General features: G+C 36.5%; 1 protein-coding gene across 7 annotated transcripts in view; it reads left to right on the top strand.

Moving 5' to 3' along the window:
• Positions 1-25,243, top strand: part of Ahi1 (Abelson helper integration site 1) — a 200,696-nt gene that overhangs the window by 43,402 nt on the left and 132,051 nt on the right. For 6 of the 7 annotated variants that reach the window (XR_015001719.2, XM_085689079.2, XM_048425328.3 and 3 more), the window contains exons 16-17: positions 7,960-8,159; positions 15,043-15,069. Coding sequence is in view for 6 of the 7 variants with exons in the window: in XM_085689079.2 (XP_085545205.2) it covers positions 7,960-8,159; positions 15,043-15,069 (227 nt within the window). In the remaining variant the exon portion in view is untranslated. The remainder of the gene's footprint in view (positions 1-7,959; positions 8,160-15,042; positions 15,070-25,243) is intronic. The other variant, XM_085689094.2, reaches the window with a different exon arrangement.

Here is a 25,243-nt window from a genome sequence, read left to right as displayed (position 1 = left end):
GCTTGTTGTATCCACATTGTCTTAGAGTGCAGGAGGAAGGATTTGGGTGAGCATCTCAGAAATGATGATATCTGAGTAACAGCACATGAAAGCAGTTAGTTTATGCAGCATATTTAAAGCACAGGTTTTGATCTAATACACCTTTACAAAAAGAATTAATTAATACACCTTTACAAAAAGAATTTAAGCTGAAAATATTTCAACATATTCTCCAAACTCTTTGTTGCCTATTTTTAAAAAGGGGAAGCTTAGGAAGAAGTTAAATAACCTCAAGCCATCTAAGACTTGGTACAGTTCTTTTGAATAGTATAGATACAACAGAAACAAGAGTTATTTCAGTCTCTGAAGGATTTTACTCATTGAATACAGACTGCAATCAGTGGTTTATATAATCTTTACATTTTTAATTAAAATTTTAATGTTTAATTAACCTATTACTGTTTTGCCCTATACTTTATTTTTTAACAAAGGTATTTTGCTCAAAATGTATTTTCTGAGAATGAAGTTCATATGTGGTTTTACTAAGTTTTAATGATATACAGTTCAAAAGAAACAGAACGGCTAGGTTACTTTAAAATAGCTTCTGAAATTTTCAAGGAAAAAGAAGCAGTTCATTTTTTTTGTAAGTTAAATAAGCTCCAGAAGAGACCACAGCGGTAGCTAAATGTATCAGCTTCTTTCAGTTCTAGCAGAACCTGTGAAGAGTCAGCAGGAGTCTTTCCCTGCTAAGCATATGTTCAGCTTGTGGTCTTTTCAGTCTTTCATTCTACTGACTTTTTGCTTTTTTTTTGGGTAAGAAATATGATTTTTACTTTCAGAAGGCAGTCTTATTTGCCTGGTGTTGAAAGGGTTAATCATCTAGTAATACAAAGTTTAGTCACAGGGTACCACAAATAATGTACACTGAGGATTCCCATAACAAAGTGCTGGGCAGAGAAACGGTTTCTGCTGAATTAACTTTATGAAGCCAGACTTTAGCAATAAATGTTTTGTTATTAAACATTGTTTGTCTACTTATGTCTCTGTAATGTCCCTACATTATTTAAGAATAATTATAGTGCCTACATAGCACTATGTTTTAACAACTTTGTGTGTGTGCATGTGTTTAAATTGTTCACAATGGTTTTATGATATAAATGTTTTCACACTGTGTCACAGGATATAGGAGTTGAATCAATATAGACTGTTCTTGAAATCTGGACTCTTATTTGCCCACTAAATTTACTTACTAGCAAATGACCTAATGAATTCACTTTTGAATATTAAAACTTTTCTGTCAGTTTCTCTGTGGGATATTAATTTTATGGCATCTTTATGCCTTGTAGGAAGCAATATAGACTTGTTCATTTGTTTATTACTAGTACCTAGCCTGAATAGTGACATATACTGACTGTTTATGCAGTTTCGTGAGTAGGGTCAAGTCTGTTTGACAAACTCTTAATCTTGTTGTTATTCCTAGGTAAGGAGCCTGAGTTCTCACTAGGTGGCAGTGTCTCCTCTGAAGGACTGTTAATATTGCCTTTCTGAGGCAGTAGGAACCTTTTGAAGCACTAGATACTCTATAAAACCAGGAATCAGACTCAGATTTTCCTGCTTATTGCTAGCCTTTATTCTTTTAAAGGCTTTATTCTTTATTTTTTTAACATAATTGGTTAAAGTACTGGAAAAACTTTAGTCAAACTGATAGACCATTCCTACAATTGAGAATTTTAGAAATAAAATTTGTATTCATCAGTGATCTGCATTGTCACTATGGTGGCTTTATTTTTTACACCATGGAACACTTTCCCATAGTGCAGGAAATACACATGTTTTAGTTTGTAAAATTTGTTATAGCTGAGCACAGGTGCATGCCTGAAATTGTAGTACTTGGCAGATAGAGACAGGAGGGTTATGACGCCTAAGTCATCCTGAGGTACATAGAACATTCAAGGCTAACCTGTACTGGAGGAGACCCCATCTCTCAAGCTGATAATTGCCTATAGTGTTTATAAAGTACTAAGCTTAGCATAGTTTCTGTTCAATACATGTTTGCATTAAAAGTTAAAATTCTTATGCAATAGAATTATTTCTTAAATTTTATGAAAATATAGATAGGCATCATTAGTAAATTTGATATCATGTGCTTTCAAATAGAATACTTCCAAAATACTTGAAAAAGATTGTCACCTTTTTGCAGATAGTGAAACTCAAGCTACAGAAGAATAAAGCAATAGTTCTTGGTACAGATACCATTTGGTTCTAGGCTGTCTGGCTGTTGTCTTCACGATAAGATATTCGTATCTAGGTGATAGGAATTTAATAGCCACAGCTAGTGTATCATTTATGCTTCTAAATCAGGCTCAACTATTATAATTATCATGTTTTTATGAAATTTTACCAGATAGTACTGATTATAGGATGGAATTTTTAATATTTATTTTTAGCCTGGTTGAAGACATTAAAAATGAAATCTGCCACATTTTAAGGTTTGATGAAGATGCTTTATTGTATTCTGAAGTATTTATTATTTCTCATATAATAGATTCTTGGCTTTTAAAACCAATAACATTCAGTGACTAAGAAAATATCAACATGATGGCCTTGAGCATCAACAAGAACTATGAATTCTTCTCTGGGCCTTTTTTATGCTTAACTGGGTGCCCTGTAAAGTACAGCAAAGGGACGATGTGACCAAGGCTGACAGCAGCGTGGCAGGGGCTCTGCCCAGGAGGGATCACCTTGTCCAGCCCTCATCTAATAATTTCACTTTATGTATTCATCTTCTTTCTAAGCTGTGGAGTGACACTAATACACACTTAATCTCACCTCCATATTTTACCAGATGGTCCAGTGAGACTATAAAGCAAGGCATGAGCTTAGGAACTGACAAAGGTCATGGCCCAGGCTTCAGTAGGCAATGTTGGTGGTCTCTCTGTAGCGGCCCACGTCTCACACTTCCAGCTGCGCAGTATAATGTGGCTAGGAAGACAACAGGAAGGAGCAGCACTTACTGCAGGGCTTTTGCAGGCAGCCTGTGAAGACAAGCTTTGAGCATTTCAGGTCCTAACATTCTTTTAAGTAAATACAGTTGCCACCTTCATGTTCCTGACCCTTGTCCCTTCCTCTGCCATGTCACTTAGTTCCCTGCAGTAACTGGTTCACCTCCAAGAGGTTGGAACCCCAAAAGGAGTCTTTGTTCTCCAAGCCTGCTTTAGTACATGTGTGTGGGGATTTTTTAAAAAGGGATGAAAGGGTGAGGATGAAAATATTAAAAATGTGAGCTTTAACATAGCAGGTTAGATCAGAGCTGAGTCTTAAATGGACAGAATTGATTATCACAAAGAAAAAAATGTGATAAAATAGAAAAAACAGGGCTATCTAATTGCAACATGATCTCTAACTGGAGCCTAAAAGTAACTTGGAAGCCTCCAGATTATTATAAGTATAGAGCTTGAAGGAAAATTCAAATGTTATCTATTGCCAACTATTTTACCCTGAAAACTGGATGCCTTAAGCGGTTGTGTTCATCTGTGTTTGTGTGGTATGGGGACTGAAGCACTCACAAGCAGTGTCTGTGTGTAGTCTGAGAAAGTACGCTTCGTGAATACTTGTGCAGACTGTGATGGCCCTCGTCAAGGAGCGGGGATGCTGACTTGGTGATACAGTTGGGTATTGAAATGACTGCTTGAAGTCCAGCTTTTTATATAAAATGTTAACAGGGCTTCATGGAAATAAATGCCCATAGGGTATTTGGAGTTTTGTTATTTTACTCCATTTAGAATAGTTTAGTACCATTGCTAAATATGTCTTACTTCAAAAAAATTTAAAGACATGTTTAGTCAGTGCCTTTTGCTATTTGCTATTTTTATCAGTTTAAAATCTTCTTTGAAAGAGAAAAGGTAGTACATATTCAGTGTATCATAATACTTAGGGAAGAATGGCTTCATGAAAACTGAAAGAGAAAAATAATTAAGTCCCATTAACTTATTAGTGACACCAGTATATGTGCTTCTTGGCCATCCTTGTGACTGCTTCTCACAAGGATGAAATTGTGGTTGGCAAATACAGAATCTCAGGAAATCTAGGAAGCTAGAGTGACAGACTGTTCTTAGATGCAACTTCACATACAGCAAGAAGATAATTGAAGGTTGATAGCACAATTTTCAAAACAGAGAAGGCAGAGATCATCAAACATGATGTTCGTTGACTTCTCAGCCCTGAGAGCCGTCCCCTCTAGAGGCGGGCCTTCCACATGCCGGCACGTGGAGCACTACTCTTTAGTCTTTTCCTACAGCTTTGGATTTCCTAGGTTTTTAAAGCTATCTTTGAATAACCGAAGGTGAAGTAAATGTTCTTGTTACTCTAGAATAATTTAAAAATATATGTAAAAAAACTGGAGTCAAATGCGCAAAAAGAAAAAAATTGATGTGCAGTGGCAACTTTTGCACTTATGGACAGATAATTGGTACTGAGGAATTGTTGTCATCAACAGTTGGGATAGTCAGCAGACCTGCTCCCAGGGCCCTGTCCTCTGGAACTCATCCAGCATGGTCTCAAGAGAGAACTCTAGGCATTAGCTGGCTCTTCTCTTGGGTTTGCATAGATGAAGTTGTGTATGGATATTAAAGTCCGTGTTTTCTACAGGCACTGTATCTCACAGATGACTCTTTTACTGTAAGAAGCCCATGTTTGTGCTCATACTGTGTATACTACTTTAGAATCTGGCGTGATGCTTCTTGCCTTTAATCCCAGTACCCAAAGAGGCAGAGGCAGAGGCAGAGGCAGACAAATTTATGTGAATTTTAGACACACCTGGTCTGCATAGCAAGTTCTAGGACAGCTAAGGCTACATAGAGAGATCCTTTCTCAAACACACACATACTCACACACTTTTAAACCTACTTTTTATTATTTTATGGTAATAACTGTATTTCTGCACTTGATAATCAGTGGTGATATTCCATGATACTGCATTTTACCTCTCTCACCAACACATACATCAATAATTTATTTAAATAATTTTAAACAGTAATTGTGGTATATGTTTAAGTGCATACCTTTCTTATCCATTTTTTTCCTTAGGAACAATTGTCTTGAAGTACATCAGTCAAACAGGAAAAAAGACATACTTTTATTTGTATTTTTCCTACTGTTTTCTTCTTTGTTAGCTGTTTGCTATATAGTTCTTCTTTTGCAATGTTCTATAGTTCTTTGTTTTCCTATTAGATTATTCATTTTACCTGGATTGTTGTGGGTCCTGTCCGCATATCAAAAGCAGTTACCCACTTTCATCTTTGTTGTGCCATTTGCTGTGTGTGTGTGTGTGTGTGTGTGTGTGTATGCAACTTTATTGGGATCATATACATACAATATATTGTCTGGATCTTAAATATGTGCTTTGATAATTTATGTACTTGCAAGACCATCACCTCAAATCAAAACAATGAGCATACCTACCATTCTTGAGTTCCTTTCTGCCCTATTTTAATTGCTTTCCTCCCCTTCTCATTCCTTGAAAGCACTCTGGGCTGGTTTCCATGTTCCAGAATTTTTTTTAATAAATGATGCTGTATATACCTTGAATTCTTTTAAGTCTGGCTTTTTCATTCTTAATTATTTTGAATTTCATTTATGTTTTATCGTTTATCGATAGCTCATACTTTTAATTGCAAAAGTCACATTTCCCCTTGAAGTGTTCCAGCTTCTTCAGATCCTTGCCAAATCTGAAATGGCAGGTCTTTGTCATTTTAGCCAGTCTGACAGACAGACTTGCTGCTATGCCCTAGTTTTGATCTGCGCATCTCCGCTAACTGGGGATGTTGACTGCTTTCTTAGGTGCCTGTCTGCCATCTTTGGAGCTTCTTCAGTATCCGTTTACATTGGTGACCATGTTTTGTTTTGCTTAAAGTTTGCTTCTTTCCTTTCTTTTTTTTTCAGTTTTGATTTGAGAGTTCTCTATGCAAATGCTCTCTGGAATATGATTTAAATATTCCTCCCAGTGTTTATCCTGTCTTCTAATTACTTTAACATCTTGATCAGCAGAAGTTTGAAATTTTGAAGTACAGATTATCAGTTTGTCCTTTCATGGATTTTAATCCTGTATCTGAGAAATTTTTGCTTACTCAAAGCTCCAGATTGATTTTTCTGTGTTTCATTCTATAACTTTCATAACTCTTATGTTTGCTGTTTGAATCTGTGCTTCATTTTAATTTTAATACATGCATGAAGTATGGACCAAAGTTCATTCTTTTCACATAGAAGTGTCCAACTGTCCCAATGCCATCTGATGAAAAGTTTGTCCTTCACAGTCACCTTTACTCCTTGTCTCTATATGCGATGGGTTCTGTGTTTTGTTGATCTGTTTACCATTATGCAACAGCTAATTTTGTTTAGCCATCCAGTTAATTTTTGTATATTCCTTTCATGTTCTGCAACTTAACTGAAGTCAGTTCCTAACTCTTGTGGCTTATGAGTATTTTTTGCTTGTTTGTTTGTTTTTATTTCATGCAGATATTTTTTCAGAGATATAGACCTACTATTAAGGAGTCAATGCCTTCCTAAATTTTGTTCCTTAGGTGCCTTTGTTTTCTCTCCTGTCTTATATTACATAGAAAAGTATTTCTTGCAAAGAAATCTGTTAATTTTTCCTCTCATATGTTTTGTTCATTATTTAGTGATTTCAGGTTCCCTTTATTCCATTTTTATCCTGAAAGATAAAAAGTCATTGCCTGTCATTTTCTTTTCAACTTCTAGCCTTGTAGGACTTCATTTGTCTGAAGATTTAAATGGTTATGAAACAATTTTGATCCTATTTTTCATAATAATATTTGTATTTCCTAACTTTTTATGACTCACATAACCCTATAATGGATAATCTATGAAATATAATAAATCTTTTTCTGAAACATTCGCACAGATATGCACACACACATACCACCTCATGTTTCTGTTTGTAAATTTAGGAGTATACAGAATATAATCACTTGTACATTGATTTAAGGTTTTGATTTCTTTCCTTTCATGTCATTTTTAGAAAGCCCTCCATTTCAGTATTGTATAATTAAGAAAATAGTTTTTAAATGATAACTTTATGTATTTTTCTCCTTTGAGTTAATTTTTTCAGATTTATTTATCCAGTCAAGTAAGAGAGTGTATTTGAGTGCATTTTATGAACCCTAAAGTGCAGTGAAGATGTTCCTCTCATCACAGGTTACCATAGTTACCATAGTTATAGTGCAGTGAAGATGTTCCTCCCATAACTAGTTACCATGGTTACCATAGTGCAGTGAAGAAGATCTTCCTCTCATCACTGGTTTCCATAGTTGACCACTATTCTCAAAAAACACTCACCACTCAGGCCTCTGTCTCGATCTAGGGATTTAATTCAAAACAAAAATTATGTTCAAAAATAAATCCAACTATGAAAGTAATTTTTCATGCAATATCTACAACATGAAAAGACAAAATATTGTAAATATTTAATGACAGGAGAGTGTTTTAGAATTATAATTCTTATGTATTATAAAACATTTAAATGGTAATTAAGTTCTAAAAATTTGAAACCTTTTGTATTTAAATTGACAAAAATTTAAACTATACTTACATTTTGATATTTTACATAGATATGTATAAAACTGGAAGAGATAAAAATGGTTTAGGCCTATGTATTTTTGAGTGATTATTTTTATCATTTTGCATCATTAGTAAATATTTGAAATATATATGTATGTATGTAAGTATATATTAAACTTATATTTTAATTTGGATTACCTTCAAAGATCAATTATAAAATTGCTTGATGTGAAATTATAAATTTTCCTTGATTTCATATTGCCTACAAATTTTTGTCTTGCCATTCTTGAACCTAGCAATTAAAATGTACTGTTCAATTTCTGACTGTTTGTTAAATGTTATCATTTCATGGCTTAAATATTTGATTGTCTTTTTGCTAATTTTAGGTTCTTTTTTTCTTTTTAGTAGCCCAGCAAGAGGCTGAAATGTTCAAACGCTATAATGGGACACTCCCATTGCCTGGCATCCATCAAAGTCAGGATGCTTTGTGCACCTGCCCTAAACTGCCCCCTCAAGGCTCTTTTCAGATTGATGAATTGGTCAACACTGAAAATAATTCATCAAGAAAGATTCAACTTGTGAAGCAGAGACTCGAAACTGTCACAGTATGTTTATTTGTTTGTTTATGGTAGTTGAAAATTTAGAACCATTTCCTTTACCGTGCCAATAAAGATTAACATAAGGCAGGTAGTTTTTTTTTTATATTCTTATGTAGTTCTTTCCAAGTAGTAGTTAGGAAGCTGTTATTTACAGCATACAAAGTTAAGTTTGGTCAACTCATCATACTATTAGGACTTGACATTTCTTTAGAGACCAGGTCAAGACATAATAAGGAAGGATTCTGAATCAAAGAATCATACCTAGCACTTGTCACACACATACAATTTGATTTCCTAGGAAAGGAAGAGAAACCACCATGTGAGCTCTGCATAATAGGATCATCAATGGTAGGGCTATTAGGTTTAGACACTCGTCCTATGAATTCTCCCTGCCAAAACTTCTAGAGAAGTGGTTCTCAACCTTCCTAATGCTGCAAACTTTTAATACAGTTCCTCATGTTGTGGTGACCCACCAACCATAAAATTATGTTCATTGCTACTTCATATTTATAATTTTGCTACTGTTATGAATTATGATGTAAATATTTTAGAGAAAGGTTTATTGAGGGGGTCACAGGTTGAGAACCACTGTGAAATTAATTCATAAGAGAACAGATAATACTTAAACAAGATATTTCAGTCCATGCATTCAAATCCTTGTAATATCTTTCTAAAAGCTTAAGTTTGAGTGTTTCTTGAACTTCAATGTACAGCAGAGTCATCTATCAGGCTTATTAAAGCATTAATTGCTAAGCTATATTCCTAAATATATCTGGCTTAGTCTATCAGTTTTCATTTCTAGAAAGTTTCCAGGTGCTGGTCAGGGCACTCTCTGTTGAGAGCAGCTAGTCTGGTTCAATCCATAGCATATAAGAAAGTCATACATCAACTTGTCTTCACTGTAATCTCCTTGAAGGCACCCCTGATTGTTTTTAGCATATTTATATCCTGGGTCTACTAAGCTGATTTTCACAACTCAGTATAGGTAGATGGTTGAGGGAAAAATTTGAATTCCTAAACTTCCCTATAATCAGAGGTTTCTCTGCCCCACCTAGCAGTTTCCGAATAACCACACAGAGGCTTAATATTACTTATAAATGGTTGACTAATAGCTCAGGCTTACTTTTAGCTATCCCTTATATTTAATTTAATCCATATTTCTTATCTATCATGGCTTGTTACTTATTGTAGCAGATGTGTAACATTGGCACTATAGTGCTTGGTACCCTTGTTCTATAAACAAAGCAGCTATTAACTTTTTGTATTCAAAAGACAGGTTTCATAGATTTTTCAAGTATAAATAGTACAAAATTTATTTTAAAAGAATTCCTACATAAAAAGCTATAATAACTAATTTTTGTGTATGTGGCTGGTGATCTTCTGCTTGTGCTAAATGACATAGTATAATTTTATATGTAAACTATTACATAAGGCCAAGAAGTCATTAAAGATAGAAGCAGAAGAAAGTACTGCTCAAAATTATAGAGACTTTAATGGAAAACAAGAATAGTCAATAATGTTAAGTATATCAGGACAAATTGCCCTTTCAGTCACTAAAAACTAGACAGAGGGATACCAAATTCCATTTGCATTCAGTTGAATGGCATAATGTCAGTCCACTAGAAATAAGTTTGGGTTATGACTCAAAAAATGTAATTTATTCTTGATACTTAAAGTTTTATTTGGAATGTTATGGTGTCTGTTGGGGTGTTATATTGCTACCCACATTTTATAGTAACTTCATCTAAACTCCATTGATATATATGTATATATTTTAGGAAGCTGCTTCACAGATAGGCTTCTTTGTGACCTTTTAGAAGTCCTTAGTGCCAGTTATCCCTTCCCATGTTGCCCCCATCCTTGTCCTCCCATTTCCCACCCCACTTAACCCCCTTTTATGATTTCTATGTTATCCCACTATAGCACTACATTTCCCCTTCCTTGAAAGATTCCTTTCTTCCCCAAACCATTACTAGCTCCCTAACTTCTGTTGATATTCTAAGTGAAACTCATGTATGGAGCTGCATAAAACCTTCTGGACAGACTGAAATGAGAATGTAAAAGTAGATAGGCATTCATGGAGAAATGATAATCTCATTTAAAGAAAGAGTGCCGTTTAATGAATGCTGTGAATTTCAAGACTGTGAAGATGAGTCAGTGGATAAAGTGCTTACTGCACAATCATGAGCACATAAGTTCAGTTCCTCAACACCCACGTTAAAGCTGCCATGCATGGTGATGTGTGTCTGTAGTCCCAGTACTGTGCAGGCAGAGACCACAGGCTCCATAGAGCTCACTGGCCAGCTAGACAACCAATCACTGAGCTCCAACTTCAGTGGAGACCCTGTCTCAAAAATAAGGTGAAGAGCAATAGAGGCAGAAATCTGACATTTACCTCTCTCTGATCTCCAGATGTACACCTCTGCCTACAAATGTGCATATGCCACATACACACACACACACACACACACACACACACACACACACACATTTATGACTGTGCACATTAACAAGAAAAGGGTATTATAGGCAAAACATCAGAAACAGCAACTTAGATTGTGTTTTATTAAATAGAATAAATCAGAATATTTATTAATGATGTCCAAAGGTGGTCTGAGAATTTCATTTAAAAAGACACCCTGGATAAGATAAAAATAAAGGAATTTCAAAGACAAATTTTTAAAAATCTCTGCAATGCAAATGGTAGGAGGAAAGTTGACACTTAAAATACCCAGTTACTAAGATAAGTGGGGGACTGTTTTCAGCAGCATGCTAAAAATGCATGTAAAGGAGCAGCGGGTATCTCTAGGGCCCAAGGGCTTAGACTAACCATGCTTGCTCTGTGACTCTTGAGTACATCAAGTAAGCCTAATCTTCCTCCCTGAACGTTAGGGCTCTAATATACCTCACCTTAACTGAACTTCAGAGATTCAGTGAGGTCCTGAATGCAAGGCTTTCTGAGTTGTCTAAGATATAGTGTAATAATGATAGTTGTTAATTTTGATAAGAACAGAAGTATGTGCATGAAATAATCATGTATATTATTGATAAGTGGTTTCAAGAGGCAAACCATGTATATATTAATGATAGTGACCTGCCACGAAGTATTTTCAACTACTCCAGATGAGCCAGGTAAAAGAACAGATAAGAATTAAGACAGTTTTTTTCTTGCCAGATATTTAAATATATCTTTAAGCTAATATAATATAAATATTGTGATGCAAATTCATAAAACTAGATATACCAGAAGGGAAAAGGAATTATAATTTTAGGAAGCATAAGCATAAGTTAATTGAAGAACATACATGTTAGGTTACATATGCAAATAGAACTTTACTGACCAAGAAGTTAAATAAGTAGTTAATAACTAGGAAGACGGGCATAAAGTTCAGTGACGGAGCACTGGCTTACTATGCCCAGAGCCCAGGGTTCAATATGCATCACCTCACCACACACACCCCAAACCTAGGATTATGTGCTGACTAGTATTTCTCTTATGTAAATGGATGAAAGACTTGCTAGTCTTAAAATTAGTAATTGTCCCCAGATATGAATAAATTGTAGATTTCTGTTTAATAAATATAAATGTATATATGTGTAATATATAACATGATACATACACATATATACTTTCATATATGTGGCAAACACCAACATAGAAAAATGTTAAGATGTATTAAAGAAAATCTTATTAGCTTATAAGAACACACACACACATTTAACATTAAAAGAAAATAGTAAAACCTCAAAGAAATGATAAAAGAAAAAACTTGTAACTTCCAAGTAGAAATCAATATTTCATAACCATATTTTGAGGTTTCTTTTTTACCCTTAAGTGCCAAAGAAACCAGCTATCACCAGGACAATCGTGAAAATGGGGACAGGGAGGGGACTTTGTTCACAAGGTGTACTGTTAGCATAGCTCCCTAAGCGCTCTCTCTCTTTCTTTCTCTCTCTCTCTCTCTCTCTCTCTCTCTCTCTCTCTCTCTCTCTCTCTTTCAAAAAAAAAGTGTTAGGATGGGTTAAGAAGCTTAAACATTCTGAAGAATAGTAGCCTCTTTGACCTTGGTCCGTTAGATAATGTTAACCTTGGGCTCCTTGAAAGCCAACTAAGCACCTTGCTCATGGGCTGTTGTTTTCTCTTCAGCTGGCACCGGACCTGGCTCTTAATACATGTTATCCCCCCCCCCCTTGGTTCTCTTCTCGACCACTTTTAAACCCAACCTGCCAGGAATGGTAGTGCAAGCCTTAGTCCTTGCCATGCTGCTCCCTTTCTCCTTCTGCGGGGGGTGTACAGGGTACACTCTTCCCTGGGTGTAGATTTAGTCAGAAAGTAGGGTAGAGGGTGATTATATTTGTTTCTGTCTTTTTTTATATTATTCAGTTAAAATTAAGAATATGCAACTTTAAGTTATTTGTTTCAGTGTTTTGGTTCTTACATATTTTTAGCGTTTTTAATATACCCAATCAGATGTGTTCCACATAGTAAAAGGAATTATAATAGCTATGATACTCTTTAAAATTTAGAGAAAAATACATCTCCAATAGAAGAAAATAAAATAAAAGGAGCCCTTGTCTGTGTGACAAGGTTTTGTAGACACAAGAGCCAGTAGGCACTAGACATAGTGGCACTCTCCTGTAATCTCTCAGTCTGAAAACTGACATCTTGAAGGTACCTAGCTCTTGTGGTATGCGTTCTGATATCATTTTATATCTTCAGATAATGGAAACAAAAATTAAACAGATGTAAAAGAAAAATAATGTCAAAAATATTTTTAAGAAATTAAATCCAAGGCAGGAGAAATAGTAATTTTATGAGAGAAAATGTATATGTTTTTAGTTGTTCATCTTTGAGCACATAGTTCCCTTTTAAATCAGAAAATGTGTATGTCTTGAGTTAATACAAAAGCTGCCTTTGGAAATAAATCTTTGTCCAGTGTCTGTGGCAAGAAAAGAAAAGAAAAGAAAAGAAAAGAAAAGATTATTTCTCCTGCCCAGATATTTTACTGTTTGTTGTTTTTATGTTTTGTATGGTCCATTTTCTTTCAGTCTGTCCATAAAGTAGTATATATAAGAATAAACTAAGATGTATTCTTAGCCTATGGTACCTTCATTCTTTTTGTGTTTCACAAGCATTTAGGTTGGTGAGATTTCCTACCTCTTGTCGGAATGTTTTTTATCATGTTTCTTGTAACTATGTCTTAGTAGATTACAAATACCATTTTCATTATAGATCCATCTAGCTATAGAAGATAAATAGCTCAACATAGCCTTTAAAAAAAAACTAAACTAGGAACATTTTCTAATAAAACTTGGGTTTAAGGTATTATTTGTATATATTTAAACTACACAAATAAATTCGTCTCAGCAGGCATTTAAAAGGTGTTTATTCATTAGGAAAGGACGTAGAAATAGGTGATAATCTGACCCTTAGAGATTGTCATTCAGTCATCATATAAATCATTTGTTTCAAAGTTTGCAGACCTGACAGCTGCTCCCACAGTCATACCTAAAAGGCACTCTACAGCTCAGGTGAGGCTCCTCAGGGATACACTCATTATTAACTTTTAGATTCAGAGATTTGCCTTCATGACTACATCCACAGTTGCTCAGAACTTTGGATACCTGTTAGGATTAACCAGTTTAACAAGTAACTGATCTGTTGACCTGAACCTAAGAAAAACCATCCCCAGATGACAGGCAGACCTATCTCTCTATCTGCTGGACCACTCAAGACTGCCCCAATTTTCACATTAACTTGAGCCTAGCTTAATGGTCACAGAGATCCTTGCCAAGTAGAACCGCAGACGTAAGAATGGAATGACTTTAAAATTATTTATTTCCATATTGAGAAAGGTTAATTTTTTCTATTGTAAAAGCAATTCATTCTGTAGAGTTAATGATAAGTAATATTTCATTATTAGTAATCCTTGTTGTCATGTGTTTCTGGTACTTTCTAAGTGCTTTGCGTGCTTTGTTATAGTTGCTCCTCCAACACTGTAAGATAGTAGAGCATGACTTCAGGAAGCCTATAGAGCAGTGGAATTCCCACAGACTGGACAGAGTGGAGTTGGGGTTCAGGCCAGGACTCAAGCTGGGTTCCCAGTTCTCCTATAGACCCAACACGGGGTCTGAAAGGAAAACTAGGGCTCTTCTTTTATACTTGTTTGTTACTTTGTTTATTCTAGACTTGAGGCCTGCTGTTGGTTTTTTGTTTGTTTTTGTTTTAATATACCAGGCTGATGATAAGTGTTGATTAATTCTAATTGGGGTTGAATATATTTGTTGTCTCTGTAATAGCAAATTTTCAACTTGTCTATTATTCATTGATTTTTACTACTTTCTTTTTAAAATGGATAATTATGGCTTTATCCTGTGAATTTTAAACTGTCCCTTTTCTGCTTTTAAAAATTACTTGCCCCATTCTTTATCAACTTTAGTATTTATGGGATTTTTATCAGATTAAAATTGCTAATTTGGAAATTATGAGTATTGATTCCATTTATGGTGATAACTGTGTACTTTAGCAAGTTCAGTTTATATTTTTGGCTGAATTCTGTGGTAGGACAGAATTTTGATATTTATGCCAGGCTTATTAAGGAGACCAAATCTTTCCTGAGACAACCAGAACTGGACCCTCAGAAGTTTAGGCCAGTGACTTTGTCACTGGCAGGATGGTCTTACTATAAAATGTCATTAAGTCTCTTGAATTCATACTATTTGCAGCTCATGGGAAAGAATGCAGAGTGACAATCCAGGGTGATAAAAAAAAACTTTCAAATGCTTGTTTTGGTTATTAGAAGATTGACATGTGAATGTTTTGAAAAGAGACAATACTTTATTTAAATAAAATTGTGACTCCTTCTTTATTGTACTGTATTTCCTTTAGGAGGTGATACGATCCTGTGCTGCAAAAGTAAGTAGTTCTTATCACCGGGAAGACAACTGTAAAATTACACTTTCTTTCATGCTATACTTGAGAATTGGAATGCACCTTTGTAGACTTGGCAGCTTCTACAAAAATTGACCTGATGTATACTTTTCTTATTGAACTTCCAATTACCAAAACTATAATCTCGAACCCCAAAGTTCAAGCTTCAAAGTTTTGGAGATTTAGAATCGTAGTAATCAGGATATAATTTCAGTACCAGTCCAGCACACAACAGGCACCCTCTTTTTACAAGCAAGCCCATTTTTACACACAACCTTTAAGCAGTTAAGTAGTCACAATGATAGTTGTTTACATCCTTCCCTCCTCCTTAACCACTCTCAAAATTCATCTGAATAGATAGTCTGTCATTTACCAAATAGAATTTTATGTCACATGGTAAAAGATGAGATATCTGGAAGGGAGAGAATTAGGATGACTAGAAGAGATCTTCATGCAGTGTCGTACAGAGGAAGAAAGTAGTTTGTTGAGAGAGAATTAGGGTGACTAGAGAAAGTAGTTTGTTGACTGAGCATCTGCACCAGATAGCAGGAACATGGGGTAAGACAGGCATGCCAGAAAGTACTAGGCTTACCCCACCACTGAGCTGCTCAGTATCAGTCAGGACCCATCACATTTTACCTAATTATCACAAGTCAACTGGATATCGAATATAGACAAGAGGAAGAAAGATGGGGAGGGGAAAAGGGAACAAGCTCTATTCTGACTTGGCTGCAGATGTTCAGGAAACTTGTTCCTGATAGCAGTGATTGCTATAGTGATTATAACTCCAAGATTACTAAATCTTCTTAAGTGTGTTATATATATAAAACTGGTAGCAGTTGTTCTGACTAGCCCTGACCTCTCCTTCTCCCTCTCTCCTCACCTCAATGTGTGCCATAGCCTTCTATTCTAATGCTGTCTGCAAGTCAGTTGAGTCATATTCTGTATATACCTAACCAGTATTTAAGGAGAATGTCCTCTGTTAATCTGAAAACTCACCGAGAGTGATAGGTGGCATCTTTGTCTTGTATCCCTAGCATGTAACAGATTTAGAATCAACATTCATCAAAAATGTAATTATATATTTGGAAATCAAAATTAGGAAAGATTAACATTACTAATACCTTTATTGCATGATTTTAAATAGTTTTTATTAGGATATAATTCACACATCTTAATACCGTTTTTTAAAATTTATTCTTCTCTCATAAAATACATCCCGACAACAGTTACCCCTTCCTCCACTCCTCCCAGCCTGTGCCATCTCCTCTCTCCCCCAGATATACTCTTCCTGTTTTCCTTTAGAAAAGAGCAGGCCTCCCAGGGACATCAACTGAACATGACTTAACAAGATGTAATGAGCAAGATGGCTCAGGAGATAAAGGCACAGGCCGCAAAAGTCTGAGGACCTGAGTTTGTTCCCCATGACCCATGTAAAGAACCAACTCTAAAAAGCTGTCCTCTGGCCTCCACATGCACACTGTGGTGCATGTGTGTCAATATACATTATACATGATAATACAAAATCATAATAAATTTCAAAAAGGGTGTGAGTTCACTGTTTTTAATTATATTCAGCATTATGCGAGTCCTCCTCCAAAGACACCTAATGCCTGTTAGCAGCCCTTTCCAATTTATAAACATAACATGTATTCATATAGACTCATGGTAACAGTTAAAGTGCTGTCTGTAGTTTCTGCATATTGGAAACTTCACTTAAATGGAACCATAATATGTTGTCTTTGCGGTTAGGAGTTGAGACTCATTTTGTTTTTATACAGCATTCAGCTCTGCAATCCACGCTGCCCTGATGTTCACTATGTCCCCTCAAGCTTATTGTGATCCTCCTCTCCCAGCCTCCTAAGTGCTTAGGTTAGAGGCATGAGCCACCATACCTGGCTTTAGTGTGTGGCCTTTTATGACTGGCTTCTTTACTTATGGGCGCCAAGATGTCCCCATTTATACAGTGCATCTGTGGTACGTTGTTTTTTATTTTATTTTTTATTTTTGCCAGGTATGTGTATGTTGCATTTTCCCACCTGCTCAGCAGTTTATCAGCATTCGGCTTGTTTCTGCATTTTAGCATTAAGACTATGCTGCTATGACCATGTGTTGGTATGAACAAATTTTGGTGTCGACCTGTGTTTTTTTGTCTCTGGGAGTTGGGAGTGTATAGTTTTTTTGGATCACATAATAACTGTTTTTAACATTCTGAAGAATTCTCAAACTCATTTCCTAAATGGATAAATAATTTTAGAACCTGACAAAGAAAGATATGAGGGCTCTAGTCTCTCCTCATCTTCACCAATACTTGAATTTTTTGCATTCTTTTCATTTTCCTTGCTCTAGAGTATGAGACATGATATTAATGGTGTGATTTTTGACTTGCCTTTTCCTGATACTAATGACACTGAACATTTTAGGCATGTTTTTTCTGAGAGCTTTGAAGAAATGTTTGTTAAAATTATTTGCCCATTTATTTTTTGTCTTTTTATTATTTACTTCTAGTAGTGTGATGGAGGAGGGTTATCTGTCTATTGTGTTATTTTCATTGGTCAATAAAGAGACTGCCTTGGTCCCTTGATAAGACAGAAAATTAGGTAGGCGGAGTAAACAGAACAGAATGCTGGGAAGAGGGCTATGAGGCAGAAACCATGGAGCCAGCCACCAGGTCAGACATGCTGAATCTTTTCCGGTAAGCCACCACCTCGTGGTGCTATACAGATTATTAGAAATGGGTTAATATCAAGATATGAGAGTTAGTCAGTAACTAACTCTCTAGAGATAATGGGCCAGGCAGTGCTTAAATGAATACAATTTGTGTGTTGTTATTTCCAGGGCTAAGCTAGCCGTGTGGGAGCCGGGTGGGACAAAAAGCAGGCCTGCCCGCAGCCCCTCACTATAGTAGTGCTTCATACATACAGATATCTATATATAGAGATATAGAGATATAGATACATACATGCATACATACATACATACATGAAGACATATGTAATGGCAACTGTCTTTCAAATATAATTTCTAAAAATGTTCAATGCCACTTGTATGTTCTTCCCACCCTTTGAAAAGAAAAAAATGTTTTAATTTTTGTGAAGTTTAGTTTATCTTCTTTCTTTTATCTATCTTTTTTGTATTATATACAAAATCTTATTACCTGGCCCTATGTCTTATGTATTTACTTCTTTGTTGTTTTCTTGGATTTCTGTAGTTTTAGTTATTACATTTGGATATGTGGTTATTTTTAATTAATTTTTTATATGTGGTTTGAAAGCTCAGTTGCACCTCGTCGCATAGCTTTCCAGTTGTCTTAGTGCCCCTTATTTTAAGGACCGCTCCTGGCCCCACTGTGTGCTCTTGTCACCCTGTCACTGGTCATTGCTCTCAGCAGCAGAGCGCGTTTATGCTGTCTCTTAGATATCCGTGCTGCGTAAGCTTTCCCCAAGTACTTAATAAAAGTAAGGGTCTCCTTCTTTTTAAATCTCAGTATGATGATAAAATTTCAAACGCTCAGATTGTTTTCTGCAACTTTTTATTTTTCGTTGTTGGAGTTTTGTTTTGTTTTTTGTGAGACAGGGTTTCTTTATGTACCCCTAATTGTCCTGGAACTCACTCAGTAGACCAGGCTGGCCTTAAACTCAGATACTGACCTACTTCTGCCTCCCTATTGCTAAGATTAAAGGCATATGCCACCACCACCCAGCACTTTCTCAGATCTTTATACAAGTATTTTAATGTTTACCAATATTTTTCAAGATGCTTGGGATGTAACATTAACTAAAACACACACACACATATACATATATACATATATACATATATATATATATATATATGAAGGCAAACTGAGTAAAGTAATTTCAGATAATAACTGGTAGTGAACAAAATAAGATTTTAGAATGGAGAATGGCTGAAGGGGCAGAGCCTGTTCTCTAGAGGAGGATTAAGGAAGATTTCCCAGAGAGAAACATTTAACAAACACCTAAAATCCTGAACTAGGAATAAGGATGCTGGGCTATTTAAAGATCAGAAATTATTACCTTGCTTAACTGGGTAGTGAATGGCCAAAGGCAAGCGAGGCTTTCTGACAGGGCTAGAAAGGTAAAAAGGAGTAGATTGGGCATCCTTTTAAAGAATTCTCTCAGCAGGGTGGCGTTAACGTGCTGTACTGGAGAAACAACCCAGGGTGAATGGGAGAACTGATGTAGTGGAATAAGGTCTTGCAGGCACAGTGATCAGCAGACAGTCACACTGTTCCTAGAAGAAGACATGCCGGGGAGGCCTATACTAACAGCATGAAGTTGCAAATAGTGAACAGGGAAGATAATGTTACGTTTATTGTTTGGGGCCATATATTTTGAAGCTAGGTCTTCAGATATATCCACTGTGGTTAAAGAAAAGAAATGCTGGACATCTTCTGTTCGGGGCTTTCAACAATTGTGTAGATGCTGCTGGAAGCTTTTAATTAGGTGAAGAATGCTGGAGCGGAAGGAACGGGAGTTAGAAGTAGAGTCTCGGACGCAAGGACAACTGAAGTGGATAATAGCTATGTGAATCTTGTGTTCAGGAGGGGAAGGACCAAAGCTCTTTTTAAAAGGCTGTGAAATTGGACAAGGACTCCTATGGAGACAGCGTCGGTGAGGCTATGGTTCCTGAGGAGGCAAGTCAAGGGGATTGTGTAGAGGAGGATTTCAGAAAGAAGAATATCGGGGTGCCATGTGCTCCTAAGACATGTGGTAAAGAGAGAAGAGAGTTGGCCTTTGTATTTGGAAAGATAGTGGCTCTGGTTACTTTTCTTAAATGATCACAAAAACACATTAGTAGTGGACTGGAAATGGGACAGAAAAAAAAAAATGCCAGATCACAAAGGCAGGCCAGTTTTTCCAAAGTGTGTGTCATACTGAGGAGTAGCTCGGTAGAAACCATTTGAGACATTTGATGGATGTTGAAGTATGTTCCTTTGCTTTTGTGAATAATTTGGTGGTGATTTAGCTATTGCTAATGTGCCATGAAGGTAGTAACTAATGGAATGGAGTTCTTTAAAGAGTGGGAGGGATAGAAGCACATGTTCTCACAGAAGAACCGGCTTTAAGAGAAGGGAATTTTCTTCTCCTAATTGGCAGGTAAAGTTAGGTAGATGCACAGGTGCAGATTTGCCGATGGGGAGATGAGAAGTCACATCCGATTGCTTCCCATGTGGCAGGTCAGGTTAGGCTCTTTTGAATTAAGATAGCCCAAGAATTTCTTCATAGTGATTTACAATTTACAAATGGCCTTGTGCTTTCCTTTCCTCCTAATTGGATGGAAGTATATCAGTAGTGCTTTTGCCTGACTCTGTTTCCATTAAGTATTGTTTGTGATTTCTCATATTCACACAGTATAAACAAATATTCCACAAGAAACTGACCTTTCCATACTCTCAGACATATTTATTTATAGCTGGCTTATTTTATAAATAGGTTTATTCTGCCTTTGTATGTGATTATTTCTGTCTTTTTCTAATATCAGATCATCAGTTACTTAAAAAGAATCTTTTCACTTTTTTCTTCTTTTACTAACCTATTAATCATACTAACATAAATACTAAGTTTTTATAATATTGTTTCCACAACTATTTCTTGCATATCTGCTTCTCCACATTGCTCTGTAAGCAATAGAACTTGAAGCCAGGGAACTTCATCTTTTCAAAAAATAGTATTATCTCTTATCCTATATTAATAAAAATGCAGTCAAGTTTAATTTAGTTATAATGGTTAATATGTGATAAGATTGGGCATGTTAAGGGTGTTGTGGCCATAGATTGTGGTTAGTACATGAATATGGAGCAAAAAATTAAAAGGGCTGGGGCGGTGATTCATTCAGTAAAATGTCTGCCGCAGAAGCCTGGTGAGCAGTGGGTGCTGCACCTGTGAAAATGCCAGGCACCTGGGAGGCCGGGACAGGCAGGGAAGCTGGACCAACTCATTTGGCTCAGTAAAGAACCCTGGCTCAAAGCAAAAGGTGGACATTAACTAAGAAAGGCACCTCACTTCTATCCTTGCTCTCCACCGTTTGCAGATAACCCTGCACATGCGTGCATACTCACCCTCATGAACCTGTATACACACATACACACACACACACACACATACACGACTGGTGTAAAGGGATGTGTATTTTAGTCAGAACTATCTTGAAATGTACTATTTACCAAAAACATGTTTCTAAAAATTTTTAAATGATAGAAATTTCAGAGAATATAACTATATGCTGAGTTTATTATACATAATATATCATATATTACATACATATGATATATATTTTATATATGCTGAGTTTAGTGGTGACTCTCAAACAGTAGAGGCCTAAGAGTTAGGAGTTCAAGCCAGATTTACCTACATAGTACCTGAATAGTAAATTCAGAACCTGGACACTGAGACCATGTCTAAAATTTTAAAAATATTTTCTGTATACATCTACTTGTATATTTTCATCATAAAGAAGATACAGTTGGTTTAAGTAGAATAGTATTTCAAGAGTTGATTTCAGTTATTTGCAAATGTTTTAAAATACTTTTTTTGCTTTTACATTCATTTATTTATTTGTGGGTGGGCATGTGTGTGGAGGTCAGAGGGTAGCCTGTGGGAATCGATTCCCTCCTTTCACCATGTGGGCTCTGGGGGACAATCTCAGGTATTCAGGTTTGAAGGTAAGCCCTTCCACCCACTAAGTCATCTTGCTGTTACCAAAAGACATTTTATTTAAACAAACTAAAAGCGGGTTTATATTCAACAACCTCAACAGTAAATGCTCAGTTCAACCTCCCTGCTCAAACCAGTTTTCTTGGGTACTTCCCCTAACAATCCCGATGTTTGATTTAAAGGCAGACCTAAAGAGGTATCATCTCTCTTCCAAAAGACAGTTCTAACTGAGGTGCATAGTGAGGAAAGAGAACACAAATAGTTATAATCAGTAGAGGAAAAATTGCAGGATGGGAATATTCACTAATTACAAGAACTGGAGGTAGACCGACCCATTGTGGGTACTGGAAAGTATTTGGAAAAAAACTATAAATGAGTAAAACTGAAATACAAAGAAAATTTTGAAGAGAAAATTGTTCCTTTTTATTCATGTGCATTAATTTTTCTGGGGTTTGAGTGTGTGAAAGTGTGTGTGCGCACACATACATGTGCACAAGCATGAGTACACACATATCTAGAGGCTAGAGACTTCAGTCTCCAGAAATGCCATCTACTTCCTTTGAGATAGTGAGTTTCATTTGTCTGGAACTCACTAGTCCACTATACTGTCTGGCCAAAGAGTGCAAGGATCTTCCAGTCTTTATACCCATCCCCCAGTGCTAGAATAATAAATGGCATTTTATGTGGGTTCTGGGGATTGAACTCAGGTCCTCATGCTTGCGAGCCAGGCACTTTACAAAATGAGATATATTTTTAGCCTGTATTCTTGTCAACAACCCTACTTCTTGCTACTGTTCATGATTCAAGAATAACATTTCTTGTCCTTTGCTGAACACATACTGTTCCTGTGGCTGGACTATTATGGCTAATTTTTATTAATATTGTGGTTACTGATGACTAATTAATACAAAATATTATGAAAAATCAGAGACAAGGAAAATGGCTGGGGCTTCTGGGCAAAGATATAACAGGATCAGAAGGTCATGGAGTTTGAGTGCTTCTGGTTCAAGCATGGTTGACCCATATCTGTTTAGAGTTTCTGAGAATCTTCAGAGCCTTACTTATGAATGCAAGTAAGGAGCTTTTGTTTTAGGAGCAGTGTAGGGTACAATCCTGCAAGTTAGTCATACCTGATACTGGAGATATGAAACATCTATAACCAGTTACTGTCAGATATTCATAAGCAATTACTATTGGTACCCACAGCCAGTCACCATTCATATTTATAGACAAGTGACACAGTTAACATGTGGCTGTCATCACCCAAAAGTCCTCTCATGTAAGGGCTAGAGAGATGTCTCAGAAATTAAGAGTACTTGCTGCTAATGCACAGGACCTGACTTCAGTTCCCAGTACCCATAATTAAGTGACTTGCAACCACCTGTAACTCCAGTTCTAGGAGATTCAACACCATCTTCTGGTCTGTGAGGGAACCAATACATATATACTTTTAAAAATATAATCTCTTCCTGACATTTGGAAACTAGATAAGAACCAGTTAATCTTCATTGCTCTGAGGTGCATGGAGGGGCTGACTTGGATGGAGGACCTGCTGTGTAGTTGGTGGTCTCTATGTGCAGGTGAGGAGCAGTCTGGGATGAATCAAGAATTCCTGCCTGGTCCACCAAGGGAGGGGGCAGTGCTCCTAGGGAAAGGCTAGGTCACCTCTATGCCTAGGTTTTCCTAGATCTCAGCGACACAGTTAGAGAGCACATGAAGTGATGATATAGATGTTCCTACCTGGGGAAACTCCATGAGGTGAGGTGATATGCGGGAAGAAGTGGTCACATCTAGCAAACACCATTGTGACCAAATGGGTAGACGTGAGGAATGGCAGGAAAGGGTGAGAAGAAAGTGAGCGTACATGGCACGGTGGAGAGCGACCGCGTCTAAACAGTGTGCTCCACTTGGCATTGATTTTAGCATGCTGTGGAGACGAGCTCTGTTGAAATAAGCTGAGGTATTGCTTCTGTGCTGTTTTTCAGAGAACTTTTCTTTTAATGAAGCCTAAGGGAGTTCCTGAGGTAGAGGGAGAGCTTTTGTTGGTTTACTGTTCTTTTGTCCTAAGCAGACAGGACTCTGTAGAGTTTCTTCGCAGACTTTGGAATAGCCTAGTTATTGACTCCTGTGAGAAACTGAAGACGGAGTAGCCTTGAGCAGAACCACCCCTTCTCCCTCACTGAAAGAAGAAAGTAGAGCGAGTTCAAGAAGTGTAGTGTTTCATAGGTTTAGAAGTAAGGAACTCGGGCCATTTGTGATGAAGTGTCCCTGTGAGGAAGGACAGTGTAGCAAGAGAGGAAAGAGGTAAAGGCTTAACGAAACCAAGAGTCTTTAGGTAGGTGGCCTTACTTAGAGGCATATTGCTGTATTACTGGCTTGAGCTAGACTGATTTTAATTTTGAACTTCATGTAGTCTATGAATCATGATTCCTTGATATCGGTTACAGGCTCAAACAACTAGATTATAGAAGGGAGATTCTCAGTGACTGCTTCACACTGAGCTCTGGCTTTGATAGTATAATGACCTGATTTGAGAGTAGGGAGAGAGAGTAAGGATTTCCTGCACTTGACTGTTGTAAACTTCCCATGCAGTTCATTACAACTCTTTTGCACTCCGCTGTCCTGGTTTATAAAGAAAGCACCTGAGTCTGTAGATTATGTTTAGGTTTTTCCTTAAAATACTACAAACTACTCCTTTCATACATTTCACTATCCTGTAAGCCAAAGCAACATAGTTATTCTTAGAATGTAAGTTCTGAGGTAGAAAAATGGCAGCTGTCAGGGAAAGACATGAATTTGTGAACCTTTAACAAGGTAGCATCAGTGTGTTTTCAGTTTTAATTCTAAGCCAGTTTTTGAAGAATCACTAGAGGTTGAAAATTCACAAATTTCTAGTTCTGGTAAAGTAGCAGATGATGTAAAATTGGCTGGTGTGATCAGACTTGTAAATCTGCATGGAAGGGAATGCTCTGTCTTTCCTAGGGGTTTAAGTTTTAAATACTGAAAGAGAAACCATTTATTAGTGTGATTATTTTTTTGCATTCAGTTTTATGTTGGAGCAGTATGACTTTTAACAAGGATTAACCCACTACTTAAAAATGAGTGCTTGCATGTTTTGTGTGAAGCTGCTTATACATGAAAGAACAGGAAAAACAGTTTTGTAACTAACTTGACAGAAGATCTAGGTATTTTTTTTCCTTTTCCTTATTATAAATTTTATTCAAATTTTGTGCCTTTAGGTTTCTCCAGTATGGAGGCATTAAACTGACTTGGGCAAACTGTGGTTTTTGCATGAAGCAAGCCGAAAACTGTGTTGTGAAAAGAGGGTCGATTGGTATAGGGCAGCCTGTCTTAGCTAACCTCTCTGTTGCTGTGAAGCTATGGAGCAATCTTCCCCAGCATAGATTTCAGAAGCAGGTGTTGCTCCACTCTATTTAATGGTTATTGACAGAATACAGACAAGCAGGCCTCCTCATGTT

Source organism: Myodes glareolus, chromosome 1 (genome assembly GCF_982192425.1).
Source record: "Myodes glareolus chromosome 1, mMyoGla1.1, whole genome shotgun sequence".
Lineage (NCBI taxonomy): Eukaryota > Metazoa > Chordata > Mammalia > Rodentia > Cricetidae > Myodes > Myodes glareolus.
Note: the sequence above shows the minus strand (reverse complement) of the source record. Positions and strands in the feature narration are given on the sequence as shown.